General features: G+C 34.2%; 2 protein-coding genes and 1 non-coding gene across 4 annotated transcripts; 1 reads left to right on the forward strand and 2 right to left on the reverse strand.

The window, feature by feature from the left end:
* The first annotated feature begins 5,788 nt into the window (after positions 1-5,788).
* Positions 5,789-11,235, forward strand: LOC118036886 (probable NOT transcription complex subunit VIP2). Its single transcript, XM_035042730.2, has 14 exons — positions 5,789-5,946; positions 6,029-6,107; positions 6,250-6,364; positions 6,464-6,642; positions 6,731-7,112; positions 7,727-7,939; positions 8,034-8,135; positions 8,502-8,590; positions 8,676-8,849; positions 9,703-10,125; positions 10,219-10,271; positions 10,359-10,400; positions 10,602-10,746; positions 10,856-11,235. The coding sequence occupies exons 2-14, from the start codon at positions 6,090-6,092 to the stop codon at positions 10,913-10,915; spliced, it is 1,995 nt and encodes a 664-aa protein (XP_034898621.1). The 5' UTR covers positions 5,789-5,946; positions 6,029-6,089; the 3' UTR covers positions 10,916-11,235.
* LOC118036950 (small nucleolar RNA snoR35) lies at positions 6,278-6,361 on the reverse strand. Its single transcript, XR_004685478.1, has one exon. It is a non-coding gene; the product is annotated as a small nucleolar RNA snoR35 (small nucleolar RNA).
* An 830-nt stretch (positions 11,236-12,065) lies between the features above and the next one.
* On the reverse strand, positions 12,066-15,099 carry LOC118036887 (uncharacterized). Of its 2 annotated transcripts, XM_073403728.1 has the most exons (8): positions 14,281-15,099; positions 14,086-14,133; positions 13,957-14,003; positions 12,881-12,947; positions 12,757-12,800; positions 12,522-12,579; positions 12,370-12,451; positions 12,066-12,315 (listed from the first exon to the last, which is right to left on the reverse strand). In XM_073403728.1, exons 1-7 carry the CDS (start codon positions 14,338-14,340, stop codon positions 12,401-12,403), a joined length of 375 nt encoding a protein of 124 aa, XP_073259829.1. In that variant the 5' UTR covers positions 14,341-15,099; the 3' UTR covers positions 12,066-12,315; positions 12,370-12,400. The 2 variants fall into 2 exon arrangements, with proteins under 2 accessions (XP_073259829.1, XP_073259826.1); XM_073403725.1 differs by having other exon boundaries at positions 12,066-12,451; positions 14,281-15,095.
* Positions 15,100-22,817: the final 7,718 nt, after the last annotated feature.

The raw sequence follows: 22,817 nt of genomic DNA on the forward strand, positions 1-22,817 counted from the left end.
TACAATTTATTGCATTGGCTAATATATAGTTATCATTATTATTGTTTGAAATGTATTGAAATTACTTTGTAATTATTAATTTAGAAAGATTTTTTTAAAGTGTTTTTGGTTTTAGAAAGTCAGACCCACGTGCTTGGTTTTTTTTTTTAAAAAAAGCCTAAGCATGTTTGGTCTTGGTAGGCTAGGTTCGCATACTTTACAAGTTTCTTGTAAAATAAGTGAATGACATATGTTCTCCTATAATAATTTTCAAGTTTTTTAACCATTAAAACCTAAATTTGAACTTGCTTTCACCAAAATAATTCTAAGAACCTCAATAATTCCATTTTTAACCATATAACACAATGTAATAAGCCTAAAAACTCAAGATCAAATCAAATCATAACAAATTTCTCAAAGCACAATTTACTTTTTTCACACATGATTAAAGGATCAAACAATATTTATTACACTCCTATAATCAAGGCAAACTCATCTGACATCAAGATTGGTAATTTTGATAATGTTTGTACCCAAAATAAATATAAATGTGTCAAATATAGAAAACACTAATTATTGACCACAAAGTAAGAGAAAAGAGATGAAATTGATCATAAATCAAAAGAATCGATCGAGTTAGAAGGAAGTTGATCAACTTAGAATGTTTAAGGAGTAGTCGACAAAGTGACCATAAGGAAGCAATTGCCTAACAAAGTTTGAATTAAAGCCAAACAAGAGATCTAATTATATTCATAACAGGAGTCCTCAACAAAATAGCTAATCAGAAAATAGAGTTTAGATTAGAATTCACGTCTACATTAATAAAAGAGGAATTTAATTTGCAGTAGAATTCAATAAACCTTTTTATCTTATATCAATATTTGTATAGGATTAGAATTACCTGTGTAAATAGGATTCACTCTGTAACAATATAAATAGGATTAAATACTATTGTAAATGATGGCCAAACTCCTATATTTAATTTCAGCAATATATTTATCTCTTATGTTCCCCTAAAAGGTTTGTTTCATTTATCTTCTTTACAACTTTATTTATTTTTTGCATAAAAGTTTCCTGTGAACCCTTCTATTTTTAGAATTCATGTGTTTTGTTTAAACAATGATGGTTTTATAACATATTATTATTATTGAGGTCTAAGGTTTGAAGTTCCTACTTTATTTGATTAGAGGTGGTTGTTAACTTATTACATGCTCAATTCTAAAAAGATATAGTTGGCAACATATAGATTGACATGTTTGGTGGGAAAAAAGATTCAACATTCATTCTAGAAGCCAATAAAACATGTCTCCAAAAAACAAAAATATAGGAAAACTCATTCTTGTTGTAATAGATAAATAGTCATACAAGTAATGGAGATAGGCTAGTGTTTTGGCCTAAAGAGCTTGAATACAAACTTTTAATTGAGGATAATTTTGCAAAAATAAATATAAATACAAGTATATGGACAAATTTTTTTTCTCAAAAAAATCAAAGATTGAAATGAAACTTTCTAAAAGCCTCCATTATATTAACTATAAACTAAAAAATATTAGTTTTTTATTGTGGACTGCATCAAAATATTTTTTAATAAAAAATCAAAGATTGAAATGAAACTTTAAGCTCTATTATATTAACTATAAACAAAAAGGCATCAACTTTTTACTATGAATTGCACAAAGTCCACAGTAAAAAGGCTTATGTCTTTTGCTTATAGTTTTTTTTTCTTTTTTTTTTTTTTAATTAATTTTTTTTGTTTAATTTAGTTTTAGTAATATTAAATTTTTTCTATTTAGTTATCATACTCTCATAATACGGATCCCAGATTTGACAGGGTTTGATGGGTTAACCCAGTTGATTCAGATTTTTTTTTTTCTTTTTCTTAAGTAGTTTTTTTCTTCCAATTTTATCTTTTAATATTGATTTGATTGAGAATTAAACTTCATGATTTGTTTTGTTTAATTTTCATTAAATTATCATGATTTCATGAAGGGAATTTACTGTACCCCTCCTCACAAAGCACTATTCACTTGGAATCGTGCTTTGCTTTGTTGTTTTTTTCTTTGTTTTCTCCTTTCAATTTATCTTTTTTTTTTTTGTTTAATTTCATTTTGCAATATTAAATTTTTTCTATTTAATCATCACACTTTCATGACACGGCCTTGCAACTAAACCCACATCCAAGACTCTTGGGTCTGATGTTACAACCACACCCAAGGCTCTTGGGTATGGTGTTGTAGGCATACTTACTTAAACTCGGGTCATGAAAGTTTAATGTTATTATTAATATAAAAATATTATTATTTGTATTATAAATATTACTATTGGTATTATAATTAATATTATAAATACTACTCTTGGGTCAGGCGTTGCAGCCAAGCCCAACGCTCTTAGGTCTAGCTTTATAGATAAACCTAACACTGTTGGATCTTAGCTTCTTTTTTTTTTTTTTTTATATTTTTTATGCCAAAACAAATTGGCCCGCGGCATAGCACGAGCCATCCTAACTAGTTACTAACTATAAAAATAAATGCAATACGTGAACTCATTCCATTACATTATTTTTGTTCTTATATTATAGCATTAATTACCTAATCCTAAGAGGTTGATTTACTAGTTAAGGAAACTTGCTTAATTTATTGATTTATTAGGTTTAAATCTTAGAGTTAGATAAAATATATTAAATTCTTCTAATTACACTAAATTGATATGGGTTGCACTCTTAAAATTATTTTGATGTGAGACAATAGAGAATTAAAGAGAAAATAAGAAGAGAAAGAAGAAGAAAATGAACAAAGAATGGAAGGGAAATGGAGGAAGAGAAAAAAAAAGTCTATAACTTTACTTAATTCATCAAAAACTATCCATAACTCGAAAATTATACATAAATTAAAAAAATCTAATCACAATCAACAATTGGGTTTATAGTCTACTAAAAAAATCTAATAAAATACCATAAATTAAGCTTAATAATAAACCCTGAATAAAATTAAATAACTTGGGCTTGAAAGTGCTCCATAATCTCCGAACTAAAGAGTGACGGGTTTGACTATTTTTCATCATCTTCAACCATCATATATGAAATATATGATGCTAGCATGGTGTCCTTGCCAGTTGTCCCGGGATTAAAAAAAACTTGAATTTGTTGATTGTAGTTATGAGCAACTCTGATAATACTCCCAAATATCAAGATTAGGTTAAAAACACTCACAAATATTGAATATGTATATGGTCATAATCTTCGACCGTATGCATATATAACATATGACATGGGTCTAAAGTCTTGAAAATACTAAAAACATTTAATTACTTTATATTACATTATAATTTACTCACCTTCAATATATTCGTTTTACCATTACCTTCTTTTAGTTATTGTTTTTTTTTTTTTGCTTTGCTTTTTTTTTTCTTTGTTTTTTACTTTTTAATTTAATTCTTTATTATTATTATTTTTTCTATTTAGTTACCATATTCTTATGATACATATCTTATGTTTGATGAGTTAACCTAGTTAGACTGGTTACCCTAGTTGACTCAGATTTTTTTTTCAGAATTTTTTTTAATTATTTTTTTCTTTCAATTTCATAATTTAATATTGCTTTGATAAAGAATTAAATTTCATGATTTATTTTATTTACTTTTCATTAGATTATCCTGATTTTATGAAGGGATTTTACTATACCCCTCCTCACAAAGTACTACTTCCTTGGAATAGTGCTTTGCTTTGTTTTTTTTTTTTTTCTCTTGCTTTGCCTTTTCTTTTCAATTAATCTTTTTTTATTTAATTTTATTCTTTAATATTTATTTTTTTTCTATTTAGTTATCACACTTTCATGACATGAATCCTAGGTTTGACGGGTTAACTTGGTTTTGCAGGTTAACCCATTTAACTCAATTTTTTTTCTTTTTCTTAATTAGTTTTTTTTTTCGAATTTCATCCTTTGATATTGATTTGATTGAGAATTAAACTTTATGATTTTTTTTGATTACTTTTTATTAGATTATCCTGATCTTATAAGGAGGTTTTACTATACCTTTCCTCATAAAATATTATTCATTAGAATAATGCTTTGTTTTTTTTTTTCCTTGTTTGTTCTTTTCAATTAACCCTTTTTTTTTTGTTTAATTTCATTCTTTAATGTTAATCTTTTTCAATTTATTTACTACACTCTTATGGCACAGATTCCAAGTTTGACAAGTTAACCTGATTTAGGGAGTTAACTTAGTTGACTCATATTTGTTTTTTTTTTCTTAATTAGTTTTTTTCTTTCAATTTCATCCTTTAATATTGATTTGATTGATAATTAAACTTTATGATTTATTTTGTTTACTTTTCATTAGATTATCCTGATCTCATGACATGATAATAATGCTTAACGGATCAACCCGTGTTAACTGGGATTGTTTTTTGTATCTTTTATTTAATTGATTTTTTTTAAATTTTATCATTCAATATTGGGTCGGTTAGGAATTGAGCTTCATAATCTATTTTGATTTGTTTTTTATGAGAATATCTTAGTCTTAAAATTAAGGTCACAAGTTTTAGCATTTTAACCTTAGTAAAATCATGACATTTTTTTGTTTTTTTTTCTAAGAGGTTATATTGGCCTCATTATCATTCAATATTGGATCGGTTGAGAACTGAGCTTCATAATCTAATTTTAACCTAATTGACTGATTTTCTCTCTCTTTTTTTAATTGATCTTTTACCCCAATTTCATTAATTAATATTATGTTTAACTGAGAATTATGTTTCATAATTTGTTTTGGTTTGTTTTTCATTAGGTTATCATGATCTCATGACTTGATAATAATATTTAACGGTTAACTCGAGTTAACTTGACTTATTTTTTATCTCATTTTTTTAATTAAGATTTTTATAATTTTCATCGTTCAACATTAAGTTTGACAGAGATTATTGATAATCGAGTTTTATAATTTTTTTTGATTGTTTCTCTATGGGGTTATCTCAGTTTCAAGATCAAAGTCACAGATTTAACAGGTCAACTTGGGTTAAATCAAGGTTATTTATTTTTTTTTTTTTCTATAAGGTTATCTTAGTCTGATGACCCGGGTCATAAGTTTGATGGATTGACTTAGGTTGTTTTTATGTTATTTTTTTAAATTGGTTTATTTTTTTTTAATCTTATCCTTCAATATTTGGTTAATTAGGGATTAAAATTTATAATTTGTTTCATTTTTTTTTCCATGAGATTATCTCAGTCTTATGATTCGGGTTGCAAGTTTGACATGTTAACTGAGTTTTTTTTTTAGATGATTTTTAAATGGATTGTTTTTAATTTTATCCTTCTATATTAGGTTGATTGAGAAGTAGACTTAATAATTTATTTTGATTTACTTTATATATAGTTGTTATAGCTCATGTCATAAATTTATCACGTTAACCTTGATTATACAAGATCAATTCAATATGTTGTTATTTTAATATTAAAAAAAATATCATCTTAAAATTTTATTTAGTCAAAATTTATTTTCACATGTTATATAAGTTGTTTTTAGATCAATAAAATCAACCAAATTATATTAAATAAACCCTCACACAATTTTGTTTTTAGATCATAAAACAACTAAATTATATTAAATAAACAACAATTATTCAACGTTTAAATATTTTTTTATAAGAAAAATTTAACTTCAATCATGTTACCTTCTATTTTACATTGATAGTGAAAGAAAGAATCAGTGCCGTCCATCTTTTAGGTATTTTGTGCGGACCGTTCATTTGGAAGATAACAAAAAAAAAAAAAAAGAAGCTTCCTTTTATTTATTCGTCCACGATTGTTCGATATCGAACAATAGATCTATCTCTATATATATCGATAATTGTATCCGCTGATTGCAACTCTTCTCAGCTATCATCGAATTTCGTTCGATCTATTTTTCTCCATCTTGACGTTGCTAAGATCATATTATATTGACAAAAGAAAGCTCTCAAATCGATTGCTATAGGTAATTCCGTGTTAAACCTAGGGTTTCATTTTTTTTTTTTTTTTTATATAAATAAAATTAATTTGGGATTTTTTTTATTCAGGTTTTAAGAGCAAAAATCATCTCTGAAAGGACTTCTCGCATGATCTTTGACCATTTATGAAATGTCGGCGTTACTTAATGTATTCTTTGCTCTCTCTCTCTTTTTTTTTTTTAATTATTAATCTGAAGAATAGTTACTGGTTTCTCAATTCTTGAAAGATAAATATTATATGCTTCAATTGTTCTTTTGTGCAAAAAGTCTTAATACTCACTGGATTGCAGTCTGGTCTAAATGGATCAGCTTCAAATCTTCCGGACACCACGGCGCGATCTTTTGGTACATCCTTCTCTGGCCAGTCCGGTGCGGCAGCCTCTCCTGTTTTTCATCACAGTGGTGGTTAGATTTTGCCTGAGATTCGCTCGTGTCCTCGTCTTTTCCTGCTTCTCATATCAGTTTTCCTTGTGATTCTAAATAAGGTTATCTTATTGCGCGCAGGAACTATTCAAGGGCTGCATAATATTCATGGGAGCTTTAATGTACCCAACATGCCTGGAACTTTTGCTTCAAGAAATTCTACAATCAATAACATTCCTTCAGGTGGGGTTCAACAACCTACTGGAAGCCTCTCCAGTGGACGGTTTGCGTCCAATAATCTTCCAGTTGGTCTCTCTCAGGTCTGTAATTTGCTTTTAATCTAGTAACTGTATCCTGTTTTTTTTTTTTTTTACAGTAGTAAACTTCTTGAATGTTTTCCCTGTACAGCTGTCTCATGGCAGTTCCCATGGACATTCTGGGGTTTCAAATAGAGGAGCTTTAAGTGTTGTAGGAAATCCAGGATATGGTAGCAACACCAATGGAATTGGTGGTTCTATACCTGGTATTCTCCCAACATCTGCTGGAATAGGTAACCGGAATGCTGTTCCTGGATTGGGGGTTTCCCAAATTTTGGGCAATACAGGTCCTAGGATTACGAGTTCTGGAGGAAACATGGTTGGTGGTGGGAACATTGGGAGAAGCTTAAGCTCGGGTGGAGGACTATCTGTCCCTGGTCTTGCTTCTCGTTTGAATTTAACTGCAAATAGCGGATCTGGCAGCTTAGGCATGCAAGGACAAAATAGATTAATGACTGGTGTGCTTCCACAAGGTTTGTGTGCAAGGAAGAAACTAATCAATGCTTTATTTTCTTGACCATACAATTTACTGGTGCCTTGGTTTGAATGTGATAAAATATCTTTGCCACTGGCTTTGCTAGCTTGGAAATTGTGTTGATGCTCGTTTTGAATTTTATTTTGTTTGCATATTGAAAGCTTGCTAGAGTTTCTTGTATTGGTCTTTTCTGTAATTTCTTACAAGCACCATCAGAAATCCTGAGTCAAATGTCCTCGGCATTGCAGCCCTCTCTTTCTTTGTTTATGATTGCCTGGATGGCACAAAAGGATCCTTATAGCTGACCACTACTAGTCTGGGATCAAGGCCTTTTAAAGTGCACTGTTGTTTTCACTTGAAAAGAATGTCATTATCTTTTAGATTTTATGGAAGATTCAAGCTTGTGAGTCCTTCTGGGTGTTGAAAAACAATGCTGAATCAGGTGGATGCTTAGTTTTATATGATTCAACCACTTGGTCTGATATCCTGAACAATTAATTTGACTGTTTGCTGCCCTATTAGTTCTTATGTTCACAGATTGTTTAGATTTTCAAATGTTAATTTCCAAGTTTAGCTATATATGCTTGTGTAAATGACATTTTGTGGATTCAGGAAATCCACAGGCAATTCCTATGTTAGGAAACTCCTACCCCACTGCCATTGGTCCTCTTTCCCAGAGCCACGTTCAAGGTGTGAACAATCTCAGCTCTATGGGAATGTTGAATGATGTGATCTCCAATGACAGTTCCCCTTTTGACATTAACAATGATTTCCCTCAGTTGACAAGTCGTCCTAGTTCTGCTGGAGGGCCTCAAGGTCAAATGGGTAATTAAAATATGCTTTTGCTATTTGTTTATGGTTGTTTCTGTCTCTGCTTTCACCTGTATTTGGTGATAAAATACAATGAAACTACTTGCAGGTTCACTACGAAAACCTGGTCTTGGAGTTAGTCCCATTGTTCAACAAAGCCAAGAGTTCAGCATTCAGAATGAAGATTTTCCAGCTTTACCAGGATTTAAAGGTTCCAAACTCATTCTTGCAAACTCCCTACTTTCTGTATAATGCTAACACACTGCCTCCTGGTTGGTGGGGAATTTCCCATCTTCACGTGTTTGCTCATTGATGTGAGGCTGCCTTTTAATCAGTAGATGATGTCCCTGTATAAGTTACAATTAAGATTTTCCTAATGCATGCTTAAGCAATATTTTGTGATTGGATCTATAACATTTTTAATGTCGTGTCTTCTGGACTTGGCTGTATAGCTGTGTTTGTGATTTTGCCCCTTGCCAGAACAAAAACCTACATCTGCATAGTCATTATCCTAATTTTTCTCCAATCAGTAATGCATTTTTCATACCCGTTGACTATGATATTGGATTTGATTCAGGTGGTAATGCTGATTACACTATGGATTTGCATCAGAAAGAACAACTGCATGACAATACCTTGTCAATGATGCAATCTCAGCACTTCTCTGTGAGCCTCTATGTGAAATGGAAATTTAGCAACAGCAAATCTTATCTGTTTGTACTTTCTGACGCCTCATTTCTGCACTCTGCAGATAGGGAGATCCGCTGGGTTCAACTTAGGAGAGGCTTATTCATCCTATCGTCCTCAGCAACAACAGCAACATGCCCCAGCTGTCAGCAGTGGCGTCTCTTTTGCATCTGTAAACAATCAAGATCTTCATGGTTCAGAACTATTTCCTTCTTCACATTCAATCTATCACCCACAGGTGTGGAAGCTTAGTCCTGTTAATAGTTTTTTGCAATGCCATTTAGAGGGTCTCCATTGCGTCAAGTGAATGTGGTTTTAATATCTCATGAAAGTGGTCAATTTCAAGTCCTTGTGTGGTTACAGTATATTAAAAAAAGGGTAACTACAAAAAATAGCCCCTCACAAATAAGTTCGTTATTAATTTTTCCTTGTACCTATTGGATCTGTCAAGTTTACCCTTATTGTTACCTTGAATTTCCAATTCAACCCTTCTGTCCAATCTTCATCCAAATCAGTTAATAGAATCCATTAAATACCATGCGGCAACTCCAGAATATTAAGATTTATTTACTTTAGAATTTATTATGAGTGAAATAAACAAAACTAATAGTAAAAGCATTGAAATAATTTGAAACCCATGAAATTGAATTTGTTGACATTTGAGTTTAAATGGCATTGATTTTTCCAAATTTTTTAGTTTAGATTGAAATTTCATTTTGTCATTAGTTTTATGTTATTTTTAAACAATAACTATGATTGATCTTTAAATTATGGAGTTGCCATGTGGATACTCAACGTATCCTCTTAACAGATTGGGATGGAGAATGGACTGATGGGTATAATTGAATACAACTGGTAATGTTAAGGATTAAATTGATAGATATCATTGGTGAAGGGCAACACTGACAACATTAACCCAGAAGAAAATTTTCTTGGATTCAATAATTTGCTACTGATGGTTACCACACCAACTGGTTTCATAACATCATGTTGGGGTGGTACAATAGCTATCATTTTTATTTTACTTATCTATAGTTATTCATTTTTCCTCTTAAGAAATCTGTTAAACTATCCTTTCATTTGTGGTTTAGACCAGTGGACCACCAGGAATTGGGCTGAGACCTTTAAATTCTCCGAATACGGTATCTGGTGTTGGATCATACGACCAGCTCATCCAGCAGTATCAACACCAGAACCAGCCCCAGTTTCGGCTACAACAAATGTCGACTGTCAATCAACCATTTAGAGATCAGGGCATAAAGTCCATGCAGACAGCACAATCTGCACCTGATCCATTTGGGTTACTTGGCTTGTTAAGTGTTATAAGGATGAGTGATCCTGATCTGACCTCCCTAGCACTTGGAATTGATTTAACAACTCTTGGATTGAATTTGAATTCAGCTGAGAGTCTTCACAAGACTTTTGGCTCCCCATGGTCTGACGAGCCAGCAAAGGGTGATCCAGAGTTCAATGTTCCAAAGTGTTATTATGCTAAGCCACCACCTCCACTGGATGTGAGTTTGCTGTTGTCCTTTATATATAATTTTGTTATTTAATCCTAACCTCTTATTTCCATAATTGACTTTTCTTTTGGGTCTTGGTTGCAGCATAATTACTTTTCAAAGCTCTGGACAGAAACGTTGCTCTATGCATTTTACAGGTGCAGTTGTTTAGTGGATTTTTGCTGTTTTCTTTCCTTATGTTTCAAGTTTTCACTAATGCCTTTCTTTATCCTGTTGCTTTTCAGCATGCCAAAAGATGAAGCTCAATTACATGCCGCAAACATACTGTAAGCTCTGATACTGATGAATTGAATGTTGTAGTATTGTATCCATGTAACCTCCACTGCCTGTGCATTTCCTTACCTTTCCCACCTTTTTGAGTCCATCTTATGCTGATGCTCGGGGAAAAAGACCATTCAGGATTTTGAATACCTGCAATTTTGCTAATTAAAAAATATGACTAATGGTGGGATATTCTCTGTTGGCAGTTATGAAAGAGGCTGGTTATACCACAAGGAGCAGCGGCGATGGTTAAAAAGAGTCCCCAACACAGAGCCACTTGTTAAAACGAGCGCATATGAGAGAGGGTCTTACCATTGTTTTGAACCAAACACATTTGAGATAACGCTCAAGGTCTCGACTTGTTTGTAATTAGTTCATATGTTTGCAAATATTTTCTTGCTCTACGAATGCAGGCTTGATTGATTTCTGATCCCCATTGGTAAAATCGATGTTGATGCAGGAAAATTTCGTTCTCCATTATGAGATGGTGGAAAAGAGACCGGGTCTGCCTCAACATTAACAACCAGTGTTCTATTTTGAAATGTAAACACGCATCATTGATTAGAACAAAGGAGGTCAATTTCCAGCGTTAGTGCCTGCTTGAATTTGGTTATTTTCAGCAATTGTATAGCCATCATGTTGCGCAGGAACTTGTCATTTTAACCAACAACTCTATATCTTCTCAACATGTGTTCACAGCGATTGTTGATAATTCTCGTAAAACTTGATGCATTCATTCCTACCATGGACGAGGGATCAAATTTCATCTGTAATGCTGTGTAGACAACTAAACGTTGGATTGTTTGCTGGTCCAATTTTGATTTTATTGGACGTTTTGAAGTTCTTGCTGTCGTGTGCTAGGGGCAGCATTTCTTTTATTCAATATTAAACGCTGCAAGCCTTCAAATCCAGCAGAAGTGGAGAGCATAGGCCCGCCCCCGATGATTCCTCTCGTCAAGAAAATCCCATGAAAAGATAAATAATGACAGTCATCTCAAATCAAGTGTCTGGTAAAAAATGATTGATATGTTCGTATCTCGTGAGCCACGATGCTTCATAAAAACCCTAACATCCAATAATTAAATTTGGGTTCCTGGCATTGTTGATTGAGAGGAGAGGGAGGAGTACTTTGAAGTCTAAGAAGTGGAGAGCGTTGTTTTCTCGTTCTTCACTTTCCCTAATTTTCTACTCGATTTGAAAAACAAACTTCAGTTCCTATATTCAAAACAAATTTATCCAATTTTCAAATGTAAGCCAGGGACGTTTTTCCAAAATCTATTTCATTAGCTTGGACCTCCACTCAAACTTCTTCACCGTTATAAAAAGGTCACATAGGAAGACAAATCAAAGTGTAAATTCAAGATGGCCACCCTCAAAGCTCTCAAGCTTTCAACGTAATCCAAGACCCATGGTAGAATAGGACACAGTGAGAACATAAGAGGCATATCTTCCTCTCTTTCCTATTTTAAAAAGGAATGCAAGCGCAAAACCTGTATCAGAGACGGATTTCTTTTCTATCCGTCTCCTGTCCCTCCAACAAACATGTTTTTTTTGTTCATTTTGTATTTATCTCCTGTCCAGCGATTCATAACCTAAATGATTGTGTTTTCTTTTCAAGGTCCTCCAAATATAATATAATATAATATAATGATAAGGTTCCTAGAAAAATAGATTGCAACATTAGTAATTGATTATATGATTTGAAACCCTTATTCATCACAGCCATGATTTGCACCCACAACTTGTAGATCAACAATCACTTCCACAACAATTTGACTCTAGTAAATGGTAAATATTGATCAAGGGCACCGATGAGAAGTTCATATAGTCACCCCTATTCCATTACGACAATGTCCCATGAGGATATTAAGAAAAAAAGTGAATTTGAATCCTGAAGCTGTTTCATTTTTTAGAATCTGACAGCCCTAAATAAATGCCACCTTGTTGTATTCAGAAAACCTGGGAGTTCACTGGCAAAATCAGAGGTCACATGGTAATTTGCTTGTCACCATACACGATTTGCAGTTACGGCAGAGACAACTCCTCTCAATGTTTCCTGCATGACAAGAGTTTAGTCGTTATACTTCCATATTCATTCTCTGGAAGATGATTTCTAAGGATATTACCGAAGAATGGTCTTGAAGACCGAGAGACAGCACCAATGGCTTGGACGAGCCTGATGTACTGCCAACACAAAAGGAGATGTTAGATGTTAGCTAACAGGGTATTTAGAACCAATACAAAAAGAGATGTTATAATCACACACACACATCACATTTCAGAGGTTTCTTAAGCAGAGACAAAGCAGTGATAACATGATAGTTGACCTGTTTAAATAATTTATGCCAAATAGAGGCATACCTTATATGTTCAATTAGTTGTCTAGCACAAGCGACAAGCATTGGCTGCACATTTTGAAATCAACCAAAATCAATTACAAGTTATAATCAAACTAGGAACTATTGAGGCTGGCTAGCTAGCTTACCTCATCACGTTTTCCAAAGATTACAGACACGTTGAAGGTTGGATGGATTGACAGACTCTCGTCCTTCCTAGCAACAAATGCAGAGTACATCATAGAAAATCTGCTAAAAACTACCATTCAAGCCTAATACTCTAATATGATCTTGATAAGCATGGTTGTGAAATATGTTTCAGCTAAATATAATGATTAATCATTCTTGGATTCTTGCGACTGATTTTCCCTGAAAAATGCTGACAAGCAACGGTTTATCATCTTCTCTTTTGAGATATATCATTATGTCTTCGGAAATCTTTACCCTTTTTTCTCACCCTTTTGATAAAGATTTTCCACCACACTTGTAAACAATGCTTGGTCACTTCAGTCAAAGCTTATACATCTATCTACCTTCAGAATTCTTCAAAAACCATCCCTTTTATCCCCATGGAAGTGGAGGTGGATAAAATAACTGATTGATTCGGTTAAGGAGGCAGCTAAGGCATCCTTAGATTTGATAGACCTCCAAACCCAAATCTATATATAAATTTTTTATATTATAATTTTGCCAATATATATCTAAAATAATTTCTGTATTTCCCCCCCTAATATTTAGCTTTGTTTGATACTTGTAAATTTCTTTTTTAATGAGTTGAGCTCTTTATTTAATGAAAATGAGTCATGAAAAGAAATATGTGGACCTCCATTGGAGGTCTGCATCCAATGAAGGCAGGTATCGAGGATTGGAAACTACCCTCGACAAATATGGAGGTTAGAAGGAGTCCCCCCCCATCATAACCATATCCCATCCAAATATCAATCCCTCTGGACTATGAAAAGATATACAAACAAGCAAGCAACTACTTGAAAGTGTTGTGTTTATTGTGATATTAGTTACATCAAAGAAAATGAGCATTTAATTCAATAAATTTGAAAGAGGTTGTTACTTTGTTCCACAAACAAGCAGGAATAAGATAAAAGAAAAACAATTGGCCTTGCGGTACTGATATGAAACAGAATCTTGTGGCCTTGCAGTGGATAGCCATAATAATATGTTTTAGCTGACAATTTTTAAAACCAGTAACATCGTGGATTCTTCATACCTGGCATGCAGTATTGTACCCATGCTTCCTATTTGGGTAGCAATCACCTGTTAAGCATTTTGTCAAACATCACAATTTTGTCCACACACAGACACAAGCCCACCAAATATATGGTATTCTCAAACTCACCAGAAAATGGTCATCATAACCGGAAATTACCATATCTGTTTTGTTTCCCTGTCAAGCAGAGAAAGACAAACAAAAACAAGTGAAGAAAACTCGATCATTAATGGGCCATTCCTTCCTTTTACACAATAAATCAATCAGAATAAAACTCACACAACCTAGAAGGAAAAAAAAAAACAATCAGGTGGCTGATCATACCTTGATAACTACAGAACACTCCTTATGGGTGACAGGGAAATGTTGAACCGAACTCTCCATTGCTATTTGCTAGCTTGTTAAAGAGGGACGAGGTTTTTGTTTCTTCTGTAATGTGAACTAGGACGCGCTGCCTTCCTTCTGCGCAAGTCTGACAGGGACGGTGATTTTCCAGCCCAGCATTAATAACACCGGTACAGATCCAACTTAGAAGCCCATGCCAAGACTATCACGAGGCCTTAAGACCAATGTTATCAGAACTGAAATCGACAGTCAACCTCCCACAGAGCCTGGTCAGCGGTTAAAACCCGCAACTTGTGAATTCCCAGCAAACAAAATTATGAAGTCGATGAAACCAAATCCCACAAATCATCAAATCACACGGATCACCTTTTTCTTACGCACCCGTTTAGCTATCAAGAACAAAAGTATGAAAGAGAATTACAAGACTGTCTCAAATTGGAGAAATGGAGAAATCTCTTACATCTGTTATCCCCATATCTTGGTTATGCCCACAGGCCCAACAAATTTACATGTACAGTAGGCCTGTCGATCGAGAATTCTTGTAACAAAGATAAGCATGTGAATTGATTTTCCAAACAACCAGTAAGAGAATGGCACTGATGAAACGTGAATAGTAGGAGTTGACAACATAGAGCATTACAAGATCACATTGGCAATTGAAAAGGACCGTGGAGCGTTACAAGGGATATTGTTAATGGACCAAAAGACTATAAATACAAGCTATAACAACACAAAGCAACCAACAATTAACTCAACAACATTCAACTTTATGAACTGCAACTACTTTGATTATAGAGTGATATATAGAGTTGTAGAATGATAGTTTTGTATTGAATTCCTAAGTAAATATCATGTCTTGAAAAAGAGTCCAGGGTTGCAAATAAAATGCTCCATGAATGAATGTGTTGTTTTACTATGTTACACGTGTGCAGCATCATAAAGAATGTCTTTCTAAATTGAGATCTCTGTGACCATGGATGGATAGAGTAATGCATTATTGTTTCTTGTCAATAAAAAAAGAGATAGAATTGACACCTAATAATTTAGTCAATAAAAACCCTAATTGGTCTCAGAATCTGGATAAAAAAAACTAGTTATGTATAGGAATGATATATCACCCCTAGTATATCTTACCTAAAATAAGCTTCATTGTTCATTTGTCCGATACAAATTAAGGTATTGTTGTGTTTTCTAATCGTTGGTCTCTCTAATAGTTAAAGTCGGTTCACTCCAGTAGAGTGGACCGTAGCTTTAGGGATCAAGCTTTATCATTCTAGGGTCAAAACATAAAAATAAAAAGAAACTATCTTTTTATTCAATATCAAGAAAACGCTTTACGTATAAATTCATAATCTTGTATATTAAAAGAAACAAAATAATTTTTTTTGATGTTTTTGAAATGTAAACTAAGTTCTCATGGCTTTAATAAACTAGTTATTAAATGCAAAAATACATGTAAAGATATTAACAAAACCATTTTTCTTGAATTTTGGTATTTAAATATGCTAAATCATGTCACTTATTTTTTTATTATTATTTATGCAAATATGATTTTTCTATTTTTGAGAGACTTGACCATATGCAATTTAAAATAAAGTTGTGTATTTGTTTTTAAAGAAATATTTTTGTTGTTTTTGTGGAAGGGAATCTCACGTGTAGATCATAATTTCAAATATTAAATATGAAAGGGTAAGAAAAGGTGGGGAATTCAAAATTAATTGCAAAATGATCTTTCAAAAATTAAAAATTTATTAAAAACTGGATTAAGACTATGTTTGGCAAGACATAAATAAAATGTTTTTATCAAGCTATTATAAACATGATATCAATTCAAGATGAATTATCATTCATTAACTCAAAACTGAGCAATACCAAAAATCCACACAAATCTTATTAATTTCATGACCTTCGTTCAAATTTCATGCTAATTCTAATAAATCAACACAAACCTAAACATAACTCATGCACCAATATTTAATGTTCAAAATGCAATCATAACCTAAAAAAACTTGCAATTCAACACAAATTATCAAATAAAAAACACAAATAAATTCAAATCAAATAATGTCCAAACAGTCCAAAAATTATACACAATAATGAGATTTTGTCCCAAAATTCACAACATTTAATCAATTTGTTCAAAAAATGATTTGAAGTTATGAATTGACCTTTCAAGGTGTTTAGTGTGTTCAAGAGTTATTATAAACAAGCTAGAGGATCGTTGGAATAGTGGCGACGCGAGAATTCACGCGCCACTACTGCTAGAGTAACATGAGGTGTTGGATCTAAAACGCCTTGGTCTCTTCTTTGCTCGTATACTGGTGGTGGCGCCAACAACAACTTGAAAAGGGAAAAACAAGCACGAGAAAATCTGGTCATTTCTTCCTCTCTCAATTGTTTTTTTTTTATTATTATTATTATTATTATTATTAATGCCATGGAAGGCGGAGAAAGAGAACATGGTGATTCAGACATCAATTCTTATTGCTACCATGGATGGAAGAGAACAACCTTGGTTAGTCTGTTGAAAGCTCGCAGTGAAGTGAGGAAGATGATTGTTGAAGCTTTATGTCGCACGTGTGCGGCGTAATGCGGCGATCGCCCACCACCCCCCTTTCATGAAGGTGAGGTATGTATTTATCTATTGTGGAAAATATGGTGAGACAAGGAATTCTTTATCTCTAATCAGTGAAAAATGGACCGGGAGTTGCCACCTAGTATTCTGGTTACTAGGAACCCTAACTGGTCTTTAGAGATCAGGTACGGAGACTGGTTGCGTAAAGGAAAGGTGTTAGCGCCCTAACTACGCCCTACCTAAGATAGACTGCATTGTTCTGTCTAATAAAATCTAAGTCATGTTGTGGTTTCTTATTGTTCAGAATATGCATTACGTATAATGTCATACCTTGGGTTCTATTGTCTGAAAAAAGAATTAAATATCCGGAATACGCATTACGTGTAATGTCATGCCCCGAATACTAAGAGATAAACAAAAAAAAAATTTGTTTGTTTTTGAAATTTTGGCCAATGTTCTCTTGACTTTAATAAACTGGTTATTAAAGTCAAAATGCATGCTAAACATTGATTTTTGGTGTATATATATATATATATATATAAAAAAAAACACAATATGATTTTTTAGCTTGGAGACACTTGGCTGTATGTACAAAAAAAACATTTTTTTTGTATTTTTGGAAGTTTTGACAAAAACCGGGTATTTTAATATCGGATTTTTTTATTTTTAGCAACATAAAAACACTGCTTGATATTAATCAAAATGACATAAAAAATACATGGGAAACTTGTAAAATTACAAACAAATATTTTTTATTTAAAAAAAAAACAAAAAAACTAGGTCGGATTTGGCCTAACCATCCTGGGCTGGGCTTGACCTGGCCCACATATTGTGGGCTAGGTTGATGTTCCAGCCCATAAGTAAAAGAGGGCTGGTTACTGTGCGCAGCACAGTAACCAGCAAATAATATAATTAGCTCGTTACTGTGCGCAGCACAATAACTAGCTAATTAAATCTTTATTTGCTGTAGAACGTAAATGTTCTGCATGCAAATGAAGCTGAAGCTAAAAAACAGACAGGGGAGAGGAGAAAATTACCTGGAGTGGTGGTGACGCTTGCGGCAGCGGAGGCGGCAGAGGTGGTGGAGTAGGCGACAACTGTTTTCCTTCCTTCTCTCCTCTGTTTCTCTCCTCAACTCCTCCTCTGTTTTTTCGTTGTCTTCTCTTTCCCTCTCTCCTTTTTGTTTCTCTTCTTCCTCTCTGGTTTTGTTGTGGCGGTGGCAGTGTTGATGGTGGCAGGATGGCGGTGGCAGCTGCTGGGAAGCCTGGTGACTGCGGCTGTGCTTCTCCTCCGTGGCGTAGCGACACTAACGTCTGTGTCTTCCTCTTCTAGTCTCAGTTTTCTCTCCTCTGTCATCCCCAACTGTTTCCCTCCCCTTTTCTATAACCCTTCTCTCACTTTGTTCTCAACTTTCTCTTCTCTCTTCAGTCTCTATCTTGCGGTCCCTCTTCAAAAACTTGGTCCTCTCTCTCGGTCACCCTTCCTTTCTCTTTCAAAAATCCTGTCAGCCCTTACCCTTTTCTTCCTCTCCATTCGGCACTCCCTCCTCTGTTATTTATAGGCAGAGGAGGGAAGGGCCACCTTACCCCTGCCATGGTGCATGGTAAGGTGAGCCTGGGAGTTGCTTGCAGCTTTCGGCGCGCTTGACTTTTCCATCATGGTGGCGTGGTGGAAGGGTCTGTGTAGGCATGGGTCGTGGCCGGTTTTTCAGGTTTTAGGAAAGAGGGAAAGGACTGAAAGGCAAGGGAAATCTGCCTCTTCTTCCCCTGTTCCCTGCGTGTGCAGGGGAAGAAGAAGAACTTATGGTGCCGTTCAAAACGGCACCGTAAGCTTCTTGTTTTTTTTTTTTAACACTACATGAAACAATGCTGTTTTGCCCAAAACGCGCCGTTTCATTTAAAAGGAAATGGAGCCAAAATGCATCAATTTCAGATCAGCCCTTCAATTTGTGCGCTTTTTCATTGTAGTCCTTGGTTTTGGATTTCTTCAATTAAGTCCTTAATTGGCCACCAGACTTCAACATGCATGCAATTAAACCCCTGATTTGACCTAATCAACTTTTAAAAAATATAATTTGACTCCAGAACTTCAATTTCTTCCAATTAAAACCCAAATTGACTTAAAAATCAAATTTTCTTGCAATCAAACCCTCCAATAATTCAATTAAACCTTCAATAAAATTTAATTGAGTCCAAAAACATCTGATTTGTACTTTCCTTCCTCAAATAAAATTTCCTTAATCAACAGGGCTCTCACTAGTCAATGATATACTGTCAAATTTTGACATTTATATCTTTGAACCTCCTCAATCAATTTATTTATTATTTATATATATTTTTTTACCTTATTCTTTTAATAATTTTTTTTTCTCTGTTCTTATGTGGGGACCCAAAAATGGGTTACGACAGATGCTCCCCTTTTACAATGCTTACGGAGCAAAGACTTTGCAAAGTAAGTTTTGTAAAGATAAACAAAAGTGAACTTCTGAAACTGATCTTCTCACAACTTGGTTGATCTAAAACTCTGCTTTTACAACAATTCTCTTCAACCAGAACAAAAAACTTTGCGTGGCTAGGCTAAACTGAGATCCATTCGCCGATCCCCTTTAACTAGAACCAAAATCCTTTGCGGCTAGGCTAAAGTGAGATCCCTTCGCTAATCTCCTTTAACCAGAACCAAACTCCTTTTTAGTTAGGTTAAACTGAAATCCCTTCGCCGATCCCCTTTAACCAGAATCAAAATCTGGGTGTGGTTAAGCTAAACTGAAATCCCTTCGCCGATCCCCTTTTAACTAGAACTAAAATCTGTGTGGTTAAGGTGAACTGAGATCCCTTCACCGATCCTCTTTTAACTAGAACCAAAATCTGCGTGGTTAAGCTGAACTGAGATCCCTTCGCCGATCCCCTTCAATCAGAACCAAAATCTGCGTGGTTAAACTGAATTGAGATCCCTTCGCCGATCTCCTTCAATCAGAACCAAAATTTGTGTGGTTAAGCTGAACTGAGATCCCTTCACTAATCCCTTTCAACAATAACCAAAATCTCTTAGGCTAAACTGAGATCCCTTCGCCAATCTTCTTTAACTAGAATCAAAGTCTGGGTGTGGTTAAGCTAAACTGAGATCCCTTCGCCGATCCCCTTTAACTATAACCAAAATCTGTGTGGTTAAGCTGAATTGAGATCTCTTCGCCGATCCCTTTCAATCAGAACTAAAATCTGAACTGAGATCCCTTCGCCGATCCCCTTCAATGAGAACCAAAATCTTGTGTGGTTAAGCTGAACTGAGATCCCTTCGTTGATCCCCTTCAACAATAACCAAAGTCTCTTAGGCTAAACTGAGATCCCTTTGCCAATCTCTTTTAACCAGAATCAAAGTCTAGGTGTGGTTAAGCTAAACTGAGATCCTATCGTCGATCCCCTTTAACTAGAACCAAAATCTGTGTGGTTAAGCTGAACTGAGATCTCTTCGCTGATTCCCTTTAACCAGAACCAAAATCCTTTGCAGTTAGGCTAAACTGAGATCCCTTCGCCGATCCCCTTTAACCACAACCAAAGTCTCTTCATGGCTAGGCTAAACCGAGATCCCTTCACCGATCCCCTTTAACTAGAGCCAAAATCTTTGTGTAGCTCGGTCATCCTGGAATCCCATCTAGCGACTCCCTTCAACCAAAGCTAACATCTTCATGTTGTGGTTAACCTGAGATTCCTTCTGGCAATCTTCCTTAACAAAAAAATATGGTCCTCCTTCAAGATGATAGGGTTTGAATTGAAAACTCTTCTTCATTGATCTTCCTATTTCTTTGAGATTTCCCTAATGTTAGGATTCATCTCATCTTCTTCTCGTTTCAGGGTCAAAACCTTGATTCTTTGTTGTTCTTCAAATCAACAATTCTTTATTTGTCCCTAATTTTGCTGGACTTCATTGAGGATTTTTTTTTTTCTACAATGAATCAGAAAAAATATATATGTAATGATTCGACGTTAGATGACATGCATGCCTTCCTACTTTTTTTGGAAACATAGGTCCCATCACTTCCTTTAATTTCTGAAACTCTCTCTTGATACGATCTTGTTCACTTGCTTGAAATGGCATGTTGGATCCATTTCCCATCGTGTCTTTTTTATCCATCACATCTCGGGGAAGAAGATCCCCAACCTTTTCATTAAGTGATCCTTTTGCAAAAATGTATGATTTGATTGCTTCTTATCATGCTCTTATCAGTGCTTTAATTTGGCCTTTTCAAATTAAGGGTTTTTTTTTTCTTTTTTGTTTGTTTTCGTTCCAGCACGTAATGAAATCTTTTCCAAATAAAAAAATAATCTTTAACAAGACTTGAATTTGTTCATGACAACTAGAACTTTCTATATACGCGTCAAAAACCCTTTTAAGCAATTCCCATTGATGTTTTTATCGGTTTCCGGTATGTGGGTTGTCTTTAAGCCAAGGATCGGTTTCTGGTACGCTATTTGTCTTTAAGCCAGGGCTTTTATCCAAGGTGACCTTTTTTTTAACCTTTAAGTATCTGCATCTAATGCGAAAAGACTGTGTCTAATGTGAAAAGGCTGTGTAAAAAGGAAATGTCTCATATTAGCCAAAAGCGGATTATCACTCATGTGTTAAATCCTGTGAGTTATAAGACCACCGTTTATTAACCCAAGTTACGTGCGCTTGATTAGAAAGGACTTCTGAAGGCTTGTAATCTAGGCTACGTCTATGAGCTATGAAAGAAAAGGATGTTTTAAAGCTCAACAGTGTTTGAGGGTTTAAAGACTTAAGACCACTCTTGTTCTATCTTCCTCTTCTTCTTTTTTCTTTTTCTTTTTTTTTCTTTTTTTTTTTGAAACTGCCTCGTAGGTTGCATTTGGAGAAGCTTGCTTAAGGATCCTCATCTTAGTCTTCAAGCATTATCGAACCATCATTTCTTCATTTATTCCCTTTTTTTTTTTGGAATGCCCCCAATTATGGGGTTCTGACTTTCAAAGATCCAAGTCCTCTTCTCTTTCTCTTTTCCTTTTTTTTTTGTTTTCTGTTGTTGTATATTTTTTTCATAATTTGCTCTAATTCCTTCTCCCTTTTTTTCTTATCCTCTTCTCAATTGTTGGGGCTTCCATTCCTTACCCCTTTCTTTTTGTACCATTGTCTTCATCCTTTCTAACAAAAGATCTCTCATTGCCCCCAATGCGGGGTGTGGTCTTAGTGGGGTTTTCATAAAGAAGAAACTCAATTTGGATCAAATAGGGACTTCAAAGGATAAAATCTTTAGAAAGTGAGGGGATGACAAAGATGACATTTCCTCATTTCAAGACGCACATTGTTAAGGTTGATAAACCTTGTTCTTATCTCAAAAGAAAAAAACATGCGAGTGATTACAAATATGATTACCTAACCATTTAGCCATACAATTCAAAATGCTATCAGGGACGAGGTTTTATCATAGGGTTAGTTTTAGGGTTTGTTTGGTTCGGTCACCTCTTTACTGGGAAGAGCTTAAATTTCATCTTTGATAATTTTATGATATGTTCCTTTTAGTCATGCACAAAACCAATTCTTTCAATATTTTTCTTTTTTTGAAAATAAACAAATTAAGTGCTGTGAGATCCATGCAATGAAAAAGGGGTTCTTTACACCAAGAAATCATGGCCAAACTTTGCTTTATTGATTTTACGAGAAAGCTGAACACATTAGACATAATATCTCTTTACAATATCAGAATTCACGGGTCTGGCTAGATCTTCTCCATCCATTCTAGACAACTTCAAAGCTCCTCCTGAGAAAGCCTTCTTCACTACATAAGGACCTTCATAATTTGAGGCCCATTTGCTTTGATCTTCTCCTGGTAAAGACAATAATTTCTTCAGCACTAGATCTCCTTCTTGGAACATGCGAGGTCTAACCTTCTTGTCATATGCCTTAGCCATTCTCTTCTGGTAGAGTTGATGAT

Source organism: Populus alba, chromosome 1 (assembly GCF_005239225.2).
Source record: "Populus alba chromosome 1, ASM523922v2, whole genome shotgun sequence".
Taxonomy (NCBI): domain Eukaryota; kingdom Viridiplantae; phylum Streptophyta; class Magnoliopsida; order Malpighiales; family Salicaceae; genus Populus; species Populus alba.

What these genes read in the sequence shown, in the direction of transcription:
- LOC118036887 (XM_073403728.1), bottom strand. Translation starts at nt 14,340, where the DNA reads ATGGAGAGTTCGGTTCAACATTTCCCTGTCACCCATAAGGAGTGTTCT. An exon ending in GTTATGATGACCATTTTCTG is followed by an intron (nt 14,004 to 14,085) that starts GTGAGTTTGAGA and finishes AATGCTTAACAG; the next exon opens with GTGATTGCTACCCAAATAGG. An exon ending in GTCTTCAAGACCATTCTTCG is followed by an intron (nt 12,452 to 12,521) that starts GTAATATCCTTA and finishes CTTGTCATGCAG; the next exon opens with GAAACATTGAGAGGAGTTGT.
- LOC118036886 (XM_035042730.2), top strand. An exon ending in AGGGCCTCAAGGTCAAATGG is followed by an intron (nt 7,940 to 8,033) that starts GTAATTAAAATA and finishes AACTACTTGCAG; the next exon opens with GTTCACTACGAAAACCTGGT. An exon ending in TGCAATCTCAGCACTTCTCT is followed by an intron (nt 8,591 to 8,675) that starts GTGAGCCTCTAT and finishes TGCACTCTGCAG; the next exon opens with ATAGGGAGATCCGCTGGGTT.